The 11,285-nt window shown below is 51.1% G+C and overlaps 1 protein-coding gene across 2 annotated transcripts in view; it reads left to right on the top strand.

Moving 5' to 3' along the window:
- The window catches only part of wt1b (WT1 transcription factor b), a 12,825-nt gene extending 11,492 nt beyond the window's left edge, over positions 1-1,333 (top strand). Inside the window, exons 8-9 of one of the 2 annotated variants that reach the window (XM_084682490.1) lie at positions 65-148; positions 564-1,333. In XM_084682490.1, the coding sequence (XP_084538616.1) occupies positions 65-148; positions 564-679 (200 nt within the window). In that variant the 3' untranslated portion in view covers positions 680-1,333. Of the gene's footprint in view, positions 1-64; positions 158-563 lie in introns of both variants that reach the window. The other variant, XM_084682489.1, reaches the window with a different exon arrangement.
- The last annotated feature ends 9,952 nt before the right edge of the window (positions 1,334-11,285 follow it).

The following is an 11,285-nucleotide window of genomic DNA, read 5'->3' as shown; positions in this document are numbered from 1 at the left end:
CTCCCTCCCTCCCTCCCTCCCTCCCTCCCTGCCTCCCTGCCTCTCTGCCTCCCTCTGCTGGTAGGAGTGAAGCCATACCAGTGTGAGACGTGTCAGAGGAAGTTCTCCCGATCTGACCATCTGAAGACACACACACGGACTCATACAGGTAAAACAAGTGCGTATACTTTTTTTTTTTTATTTACTACTTTCCTCTATTTCCTGATCGTTATTCTAAATTATATCATTTACAATTTTAGTAATTTTTGTAATGATTGAGTGTGACTCTCTTGGGAGTTCTTGGGTTGATAAAATACAATTATTATTACTGAAGATAAAAAATAAATAAATGTAAAGCAGTGATTGTTTCCTCTTAAACGGAGACAGAAATCAGCTGTCAGATGTTCAGCAGATGTTTCTACTCTCCTGTTGCACCAGACTGACACCTCTCCCCGATCCCTATTTTCTCTTCTCTCCCCTCATCTTCCTCTTCCTCTTCCTCCTCCTCCTCTTCCTCTTCCTCCTCCTCCTCTTCCTCCTCCTCCTCCTCCTCTTCCTCCTCCTCCTCCTCCTCCTCCTCCCAGGTGAGAAGCCGTTCACGTGTCGTTGGTCCAGCTGTCAGAAGAAGTTTGCTCGTTCAGATGAGCTCGTGCGTCACCATGGGATGCACCAGAGGAACCTCTCTAAGCTGCAGTCCTGATGACCAAGATGATGATGACACACACTGGAGATGACAGCGGTGATGATGATGATGACAGCGGTGATGAAGACGACTCCTCCGATAATGAAGACGATGGAGGTGATGATGATGATGACGAGGATGTTGGTGATGACGAAGGGGGAGGTCTCCCACCTGGGTACAAGCCAGTCTGAGAGCAGGTTTATGGAGGGTGGATGAAGGATTATGATAACGATGTACAATCTTGATTATGTTGTTGTAATATTATTATTACAATGTTGTTACTGTAATATAACTTGCACTGTCGTTATGTAGTGTTGTCAGGACTCCCTGGATTGTATTAACTGGAGTTAAGAGATCATTTCACTACGTACATAACCAGTGGAACCGAGAGATTTATTGCAATGAATGGGACATGAACAATTTTTTATATATATATCCGTACAGTATACAATTTTACAAACTGCTTTTGTATATATTTGGCATTGTTGCTATTTCATTTTTGTACTTTCAATTGTATAAAAAGTTATTCTTGACCTGTATTGTTTCCGTGTGTGTATGTGTGTGTACGTGTATACGAGTTTTTGTCTGTGTGTGTGTACGTGTATATGAGTTTTTGTCTGTGTGTGTGTATGTGTGCGTCCGCTGAGTTCATTAAACGTGTTTTTAAAGTAACACCCCGTCCAACTCTTCCCCAAAACCAGTTCTTAGTCGATTTGGCTTCATGCAGAAGATGTGAGCAATACCAGCCACTACCACAGGAGGGCGCTGTCAGACCAGGCTTCACCAGCTGCATGGCTTGGCCACACCAATACCTCAATACCGGGGCACTGGCAGATTTAAAACAATCATCTGAATACAGATTATACAGATTACACACTTTCCAAATTACAAAAGGAGAATGAGAGCAATCTCACAAACATTTCACTTCAAGCAGTGCCACTTCTCAATGGATCGTGAAGAAATAAAATAGGTGTTTATCCGTCTCCCTCCCCACACCCTCCAAATAGAGTTCAAGATCCTGTAAAAGTCTGTATACTCGATGTAGTGTACTAGATGTACAGTATCCTAGATGTAGTGTACTAGACGGACAGCATACTAAAGAGGCCATCCAAACAGGAATGCATGCCATTTAAGCAGCTATTGAGATATAGGGGCCGTACTACATCCATACTACAGAAAACTCACATCCACATATGTGAAATGCTGGCACAGACACATGAAACGCATTCACATATGAAATGTTTACAAACATTCATACTACTGAACATTTACATACACATACATATGAAATGATCGCACAGGAGCATGTGAAACACATTCACACACTCATATATGAAACTCTCAAGTCTTATATGGATAAGAAGCTTGTAAGGACAGTCTGAATGATGCCCCTCATATGAATTTACAAACACACACACACAAACACGCACGGAGACACACACACACACACAAGCCTGTAGAGAAACACACACACACATTCCCAAACTCACGTGTTCCACACACATCTGCACCACTTTAGGCATTTCCCTGGTGGACATCGATATGCGCTCGATCCAGCAGAGATTAAAATGCCATCCTCTTATTCGCGGGTCGCTGGCCGATCATTTGAAGTCAAGGTTCCTGTGATTCCCCCCCTCTCTCTCCATCTGAGGGCTGTGAGGAGATATCTCTGTGATCTTCCTCTCCCAGATAATTCAGTGCACTTTAATTAAGGAGGGCTTGTTTTCTGTCTCTCTCTGCAGGAGGACCGAGGGAGGGAGGGGAGATCAGAAGGATTGGATGCCTTTGATTGGGAAGTCGGGTGACCGGTTCACTCCGGTACACCGCTAACTGGCGTCGGCGCGAGAGGAAGACTTCCTGTAAACGTCGTTGATCGTTATGGTTACGACGCTCAGTCAAGGAGACGTTGACCTCCAGCCTCCATTGATCTGCCTAATCTGTCCCTGCTTAATCTGTACCTGCCTGATCTCTACATGCCAAATGTGCTCTGAGTGTCGAGTCCCCCCAACTCACAGGCAGACTTGTTCTGGAGCACGAGAACTGAGAGACAGTGATTATAGAGACAAACACTTTCAGACACATTTTTCAAACTTTCAAAACAATTTTTTGAAAGTAGCCTATTTAGCAAACCTTTGGAAACGTCATGTTTCAATAGTTTTGTTTGTTAGACATTTCGAAAGTTTTTTTTTCCAAACTGGTTTAGATTTTTTGGGGTTAAACCTTGCGAAAAAGAAAATGCAAATAGTTTTTTCCCCCCCAAAATTGTAAACCTTAAAAAAAAAAATTTTTATACATATTTTTTTAACCTTTCACAAAGTATTTCTACTTTGTTACTTCTCATCTCTGAAAGAGACCCAGCTAATAGACACACACACACACACACACACACAGACTTGGACAGATACACACACACACACACACACACACACACACACAGACTTGGACAGATACACACACACACACACACACACAAAGAGATACAGACAGACACACACACACACACACACACACACACAGACACACACAGACATGGGTCGACACCCCCCTGGTACTGTGCCCTGAGGGCTGGCAGTGTGGGTCATCTCAGGTGAAACTCACCTGGTGACCCAGCACCCAGGACAGCTGCAGCAGCCACGCCCTGCTGGACACACACAACGAGAGGAAGGAGGGGAGGGAGGGGGGTGGCGGAGCAGGGGGGGGCCGAGGAGGGGCGGGGGAAGAGGGAGGGAGGAGGGGGGAGATAGGGCAAATGGGAGAGAGAGGAGGGCGTTATAAACAAGATGAAGTGGATGTGTGTGTGTTCCTCAAGTCGATCCCTGAGTGTGCGTGTGTGTTCCTCACATGCACCCCGGGGCAGTCTCTCCCAGGTGGTGCATCTCCACATGGCTGACACTGGGCCAGTGCTACCCTGGTTACCCTCGCAGAGCTGGGGGGGTCAATAAAGACGTCCCCCCGCGGGCCCCAACAGGCCCCCAGAGCTTCCTAACAAGGTTAGGGCCCCTGGGAGCAGACTGGGTGCCACGCACAGACCAGGCAGCAGGGGGCGCTGTGAGGAGTCGGCCCAGGGCTCCACCGAGGCATGTTGTGTTCCCAGACATGTCTGTTCCCCCGGGGCTGGCGTCCTCGTGCAGCACTGCTGCTGACTGGGGGGCCTGGGGGTCCCTGGGGGCCTGGGGGTCCCTGGGGGCCGGGGGGGCTGGGGGTCCCTGTGTTCAGGGGCCCTGGGGGTGATGAGCTCAGATGGGGCTTGGTGGGTAGGGTTCCTCACACAGGGAGAGGAGAAGAGGGGGAGAGTGGAGGAGAGGAAGGAGGAAGGAGAGGGGCAGAGGGAGGAATGGAGAGGAGGAAAGGGAGAGAGGAGGAAAGGGAGAGAGGAGGAAAGGGAGAGAGGAGGAAAGGAAAGGATAAGAGACAGAGGAGGAGTGTGAGGGAGGGGAAGACAAACACCTTGAGTCTGTCAGCGATGAGGTGAGCAGCAGCAATATCCCAGGAGACACACATACACACACACCCTCTCCTCCCCCTCTCCTTCTCCTCTCATCCCTCTTCTCCACCTTTCCTCCCCCTCTAAAGCCCTCTCTCTTCCTCCTCCACTCTTTCATCTCCCTCTCCTTCCCCTCTCATTCTCTGTCCTCTCTCCTTCTGTGGAGGATATAGAGCTCTAAGGAGGCTCTAACAGGATTAGAGCCTCCTGTCTCCATCTTGAGACACATCACATGACTGCCAGCCTCCTGTGGAGCGAGGGATGGAAGGAGGGAAAACTGGCTCTCCTACTCCTCCCCCTCCACCATCCTCCACCCTCCTCCCTCCTCCACCCTCCTCCCTCCTCCTCCACCCTCCTCCACCCTCCTCCTCCACCCTCCTCCACCATTCTCCACCCTCCTCCTCCTCCACCCTCTCTTCCTTTCCAACAGATACATGGACCATGAGACGGAAGGAAGGAAGATAAGAGAGGAGGAGGAAAGGGAGAGTGTGAATAAGTTCAACCCCAAATAGGTCTTTGTGCGTGAGGACATCATTCAGGATGAAGTCGTAATCTTTCACGTGTCCGCATGCTCGCCTCAGATAAGAGAACACTTGTATGATGAAGTGTTTGAATAAAATGAGAGTTTGGTAAAAGCTGTCCGATGCTGATTTTAGTCTTTCTGACCTCCGTCCAGAAGAGCCTTCTCTCTCACTGACCGCCTGAATTAACGACCAGCTCACTGGCTTTATGGCTCCTAAATTGAAATGTATGGCTGCTTAAAGCCCTCTCTCTAATTGTGTAGTCATTAATGGAGGTCTCTTTATCTACACTGGCTTGATGGGCTCATTAAGAGTCATTATGATGCATGTGCTGAAGTGCGGTTGTTGGACATACGATGATGCACTTCCTGTCTGTGTCCAGCAGGGGGAGTATAGGCTTGCATTTGTACATGTGTGTGTGTTGGTGTGAGTGTGTCTATCTGTGTATGTGTGTGTTTATGTGAGTGTGTGCGTAACAGCTGACTACTCCTGAAAGTGAGCCCTCACCAAGTGACCTATGAAAGATTGATGGAACACTTTAAGCTTTGTCATCGGAAACTGCAAACACGCAAACTGAAGCCGGTATAGATCCCACACACCCATGGATACACACTCTCACAGGCATGGCAACAATCTATACATTTAAAAATAATTTGAATCCAAACGCTCTCCCTGCTGGTTGTGCTGTTGTGGCCCCCTGTGCCTGCCAAAGCACACAGACATAAACACAGCCTCTGGATCCCCCAGAACCCAAGACTTGATTTGCTCGTCTGTGAAACAGTCTACCAAACAGGAGATTAAACTAATTTCCTTAACATCTACCTCCTACAATAAATCTAAATCACAGTCAAGTATACTGTGTAGCTCTGCCACAGCAGCATAAAACATACGGGAGGTTCAGACTGGGCCCTGTGGGGCCTGTGGGCCCTACACTCTCCTCCTTCACTCTCTCCTCCTTCACTCTCTCCTTCACTCTCTCCTCCTTCACTCTCTCCTTCACTCTCTCCTCCTCCATTTTCTCCTCCTCCACTCTCTCCTCCTTCACTCTCTCCTCCTCCACTCTCTCCTCAGACAAAACAAAACCATGTATAAGCGGACAGCGCTCGGTAATGATCGAGGGGATCAGGGACTGGACGTGGTCATCTTTACATTGCGGCTGTCTTATGTAAGGAGTGCGTGCGACTCGAAGGCAGAGGAACAGGGCTGTTATGAAAGAGTGTGGAGGCCTGGGGGGGGTCGGGGTGGGGAGGGGGTCGGAGGTCATCTGGGCCCAGGGAGACCATCAGACACACACACGAGGAACACACACACACACGAGGAACACACACACACACACATGACCCCCGGGGGGCTCCACCTCCCCAGGAGGACTGAGAGAACGGGATGGAGAGAGGGAGGGGGGAGGGGGGAGGGGGGAGGGGGGAGGGGGGAGGGGGGAGGGGGAGAGAGAGGGGGGGGGAAATGAAAAGAAAAGCAGAGAGATGGAGAATAAGATAAGAATTGGATGTGTTTCGAGGAGAAAGGGAGAGAGGGAGAGATGAAGGATCAAATCGTGGCGAGTGGGTTATGAAGAGATGGGTTATGAAGAGATGGGTTATGAAGAGAGGGGTTATGAAGAGATGGGTTATGAAGAGAGGGGTTATGAAGAGATGGGTTATGAAGAGAGGAGTTATGAAGAGAGGGGTTATGAAGAGAGGGGTTATGAAGAGATGGGTTATGAAGAGAGGGGTTATGAAGAGAGGAGTTATGAAGAGAGGAGTTATGAAGAGAGGGGTTATGAAGAGAGGGGTTATGAAGAGAGGGGTTATGAAGAGAGGGGTTATGAAGAGATGGGTTATGAAGAGAGGGGTTATGAAGAGAGGGGTTATGAAGAGATGGGTTAGTTAAGGTCTTCTTCTGCTTCTGACAAGTCCTGCTGTCTGGTTCCTGGTGGAATGAGACTGCTCTCACCAGCAGCTTATGAACCTTCACCCAGGATGAACAGGAAGTCTTTAATCATAAATAAACACACAAATAAACACTTTCCACAGAGATTCTCCCCATCTGTCACTAGGCAGACTACACAGAGTGCTGTATGATGTCTCTTTTAGGAGCAAGGGTTGCGAGGGCGAAGGAGGGAGGGCAGAGGAGAGGGAGGGGGTAGTCTAAGACATTAACATACCCCAATACCCCCCCCCTTCCACCAGAGGGCTCATTATCATTGGTGGGGTTGACCTGATCTGTACAGACACTCATATGAGAACCGTCTAAGGGCATTACAGTACACACACACACACTGTGTGAGTGATTAGGAGCCCATGGTAAACACAAGGCGGGCAGGCTGTTAAATATGACCACAAGGCTTGCCATCGAGGCTATGTGGACACACACAAACCCTCCACACACACACACACACACACACACACACACACACACACACACACACACACACACACACACACACAGTGACACATGCACCCTGACACGTGACACATCTCATATGCTGAGTTGAAGCACATATTAAACCATATTAAACCATATTAAACCATATTAAACCCTTAAGTATTTTCAGTCTCAGACTTATTCAAATGCTTGGCTCCACACTGACCCCGAGTGAGATCATTAGACAGTCTAATGGGATTCATCAACACCCAAAAGGCAGAAAAGGAAATTCAAATATCTCTACCTTCATGTCACACATTCTTCAAAAACACATCAGATGGGCGAAGACACTAATTCATCAGTAAACTCATCTCTATTCATGGTCTGTAGTTTACAAGACAAGTCAGAATCAATTGTATACCTGTAACTGTAAAATACGAATGGAATAATACATAATTTAACATGAAATCTTTCATATTAAATATTTAACATTCTTTACGCGTGGAGTGGGAATACATTTCACTGGCTCTAACGAAATTGCTAAACCTAGGAAAATGTCAAGACCGTTTCTATGAAACAGCCTGAATGTTCAGTATGGCTTCACCACGTCAACCCTCCCATCTCCTGGGAGATTACGAGCTCTGGGTCTCTTCCCAGAGTCTGCGGAGCGCTGCTCCACAGCAGTAGCTACACTTGTTTAATGACAGCATCATCCCAGCCCACACAAACACTCACTTCCCGCAACTCTTAATTCACTTGGTTCTGCTTGACTTCCTGATATCTGATACCTGACACACACACCCCTAACATGCATATGCGCTCAAAGGTGTGTGAGTTTGCAGTGTGTGTATGGGGTCTGTGAGTGTGCAGTGTGTGTGTGTGGAGTGTGTGTATGGGGTGTGTGTGTGTGCAGTGTGTGTATGGGGTGTGTGAGTGTGGAGTGTGTGTATGGGGTGTGTGAGTGTGGAGTGTGTGTATGGGGTGTGTGTGTGTGCAGTGTGTGTATGGGGTGTGTGTGTGTGAGTGTATGGGGTGTGTGTGTGTATGGGGTGTGTATGGGGTGTGTGTGTGTGAGTGTATGGGGTGTGTGTGTGTGCAGTGTGTGTATGGGGTGTGTGAGTGTATGGGGAGGGTGTGTGCGTGACACACTTCTGAGTGGGTTGAGGGCGGCAGGGTTAGGGTTAGTTAGGCTCCCTCGTTCACATGAGTCTCCCTGCTACAGCCAGCGGCTCCAGCTAGTCTCCCTGCAGCCCTCCCTCTCCTACAGCCAGCGGCTCCAGCTAGTCTCCCTGCAGCCCTCCCTCTCCTACAGCCAGCGGCTCCAGCTAGTCTCCCTGCAGCCCTCCCTCTCCTACAGCCAGCGGCTCCAGCTAGTCTCCCTGCAGCCCTCCCTCTCCTACAGCCAGCGGCTCCAGCTAGTCTCCCTGCAGCCCTCCCTCTCCTACAGCCAGCGGCTCCAGCTAGTCTCCCTGCAGCCCTCCCTCTCCTACAGCCAGCGGCTCCAGCTAGTCTCCCTGCAGCCCTCCCTCTCCTACAGCCAGCGGCTCCAGCTAGTCTCCCTGCAGCCCTCCCTCTCCTACAGCCAGCGGCTCCAGCTAGTCTCCCTGCAGCCCTCCCTCTCCTACAGCCAGCGGCTCCAGCTAGTCTCCCTGCAGCCCTCCCTCTCCTACAGCCAGCGGCTCCAGCTAGTCTCCCTGCAGCCCTCCCTCTCCTACAGCCAGCGGCTCCAGCTAGTCTCCCTGCAGCCCTCCCTCTCCTACAGCCAGCGGCTCCAGCTAGTCTCCCTGCAGCCCTCCCTCTCCTACAGCCAGCGGCTCCAGCTAGTCTCCCTGCAGCCCTCCCTCTCCTACAGCCAGCGGCTCCAGCTAGTCTCCCTGCAGCCCTCCCTCTCCTACAGCCAGCGGCTCCAGCTAGTCTCCCTGCAGCCCTCCCTCTCCTACAGCCAGCGGCTCCAGCTAGTCTCCCTGCAGCCCTCCCTCTCCTACAGCCAGCGGCTCCAGCTAGTCTCCCTGCAGCCCTCCCTCTCCTACAGCCAGCGGCTCCAGCTAGTCTCCCTGCAGCCCTCCCTCTCCTACAGCCAGCGGCTCCAGCTAGTCTCCCTGCAGCCCTCCCTCTCCTACAGCCAGCGGCTCCAGCTAGTCTCCCTGCAGCCCTCCCTCTCCTACAGCCAGCGGCTCCAGCTAGTCTCCCTGCAGCCCTCCCTCTCCTACAGCCAGCGGCTCCAGCTAGTCTCCCTGCAGCCCTCCCTCTCCTACAGCCAGCGGCTCCAGCTAGTCTCCCTGCAGCCCTCCCTCTCCTACAGCCAGCGGCTCCAGCTAGTCTCCCTGCAGCCCTCCCTCTCCTACAGCCAGCGGCTCCAGCTAGTCTCCCTGCAGCCCTCCCTCTCCTACAGCCAGCGGCTCCAGCTAGTCTCCCTGCAGCCCTCCCTCTCCTACAGCCAGCGGCTCCAGCTAGTCTCCCTGCAGCCCTCCCTCTCCTACAGCCAGCGGCTCCAGCTAGTCTCCCTGCAGCCCTCCCTCTCCTACAGCCAGCGGCTCCAGCTAGTCTCCCTGCAGCCCTCCCTCTCCTACAGCCAGCGGCTCCAGCTAGTCTCCCTGCAGCCCTCCCTCTCCTACAGCCAGCGGCTCCAGCTAGTCTCCCTGCAGCCCTCCCTCTCCTACAGCCAGCGGCTCCAGCTAGTCTCCCTGCAGCCCTCCCTCTCCTACAGCCAGCGGCTCCAGCTAGTCTCCCTGCAGCCCTCCCTCTCCTACAGCCAGCGGCTCCAGCTAGTCTCCCTGCAGCCCTCCCTCTCCTACAGCCAGCGGCTCCAGCTAGTCTCCCTGCAGCCCTCCCTCTCCTACAGCCAGCGGCTCCAGCTAGTCTCCCTGCAGCCCTCCCTCTCCTACAGCCAGCGGCTCCAGCTAGTCTCCCTGCAGCCCTCCCTCTCCTACAGCCAGCGGCTCCAGCTAGTCATCGACTCAACGTGATTATCCCAGTGTGTGCCACTGTGGGAGTGTGTGTGTGTGAGAGAGAGAGAGAGGGGGGAGTGTGTGTGTGTGTGTGTGAGAGAGGGGGGAGTGTGTGTGTGTGTGTGAGAGAGGGGGGAGTGTGTGTGTGTGTGTGTGAGAGAGGGGGGAGTGTGTGTGTGAGAGAGAGAGGGGGGAGTGTGTGTGTGTGTGAGAGAGGGGGAGTGTGTGTGTGTGTGTGAGAGAGGGGGGAGTGTGTGTGTGTGTGTGTGAGAGAGAGGGGGGAGTGTGTGTGTGAGAGAGAGAGGGGGGAGTGTGTGTGTGTGAGAGAGAGGGGGGAGTGAGAGGGGGAGGCAGAGAGGGGGGAGTGAGAGGGGGAGGCAGAGAGTGAGAGCAAGGAAGAGGGAGTGTTAGAAGTAGGTTAAGGAGGTGAGCGTGAGAGAGAAAGAGGAGGGCGTGACACTGTGTCCAGGGTCTTACATTTAGTCATTTAGCAGACGCTCTTATCCAGAGCGACTTACAGTAAGTACAGGAACATTCCCCCCCGAGGCAAGTAGGGTGAAGTGTCTTGCCCAAGGACACAAAGTCATTTGCACGGCCGGGAATCGAACCAACAACGTTCTGATTAATAGCCCAACTCCCTAACCTCTCAGCCATCTGACCCGTCTTCTCATAGGTATGTGTGTGTCTTCTCACAGGTGTGTGTGTGTTCTCACAGGCGTGTGTGTGTGCCCTACTCCAGGACACCTGATCTGTGTAATTCTCTGGTCAGACGGGGGTACTGAAGGGACAGGTATGAAGACCCGCCTCTTTCCCAGGCCCTCACGACACCAGCAGTCTAGACAGTCTCCTCCAAACTCTGGAACAGCTTGTCACACCATCGTACAGCCAAAACTCCTTTAGAAGTTGGCATTCTTATACGAAAGTGACTACCAATTTCTCACCTGAAAAATATACGAACAAACTGGTTCTAATTTTGGAAAGTGTATTTTTCTTCAAAAAAAACAAAAACAAAACAAAAAACACTGATATACATCGTAGAACATACTGTAATTCGGAGGTATAGCATGAAGATGTTTTGAGATAAGCAGAGTTCTGATTGACTCCACCCACACAACATCAGTTCCTGTCAGAACCCTCGGCGAGGATACAAAATAAAATAAAAAATACAATAAAGAATGCTAAACAACAGCTTCCTCAAGGACACAAAACTCATTCTCAGGCATAAAATCTATATTCAGCAAATATTATACACATGCATGTCTTGATAAACAAAGAAAAGGATTGTGACCAACACCAAAAAAACTGCGAGC

The sequence above is a fragment of the Hypomesus nipponensis genome, chromosome 19 (genome assembly GCF_054491055.1).
Source record: "Hypomesus nipponensis isolate SF chromosome 19, ASM5449105v1, whole genome shotgun sequence".
Classification (NCBI taxonomy): Eukaryota; Metazoa; Chordata; class Actinopteri; order Osmeriformes; family Osmeridae; genus Hypomesus; species Hypomesus nipponensis.
The sequence above is the reverse complement of the archived record's forward strand: the minus strand, read 5'-3'. Positions and strand labels throughout refer to the sequence as shown.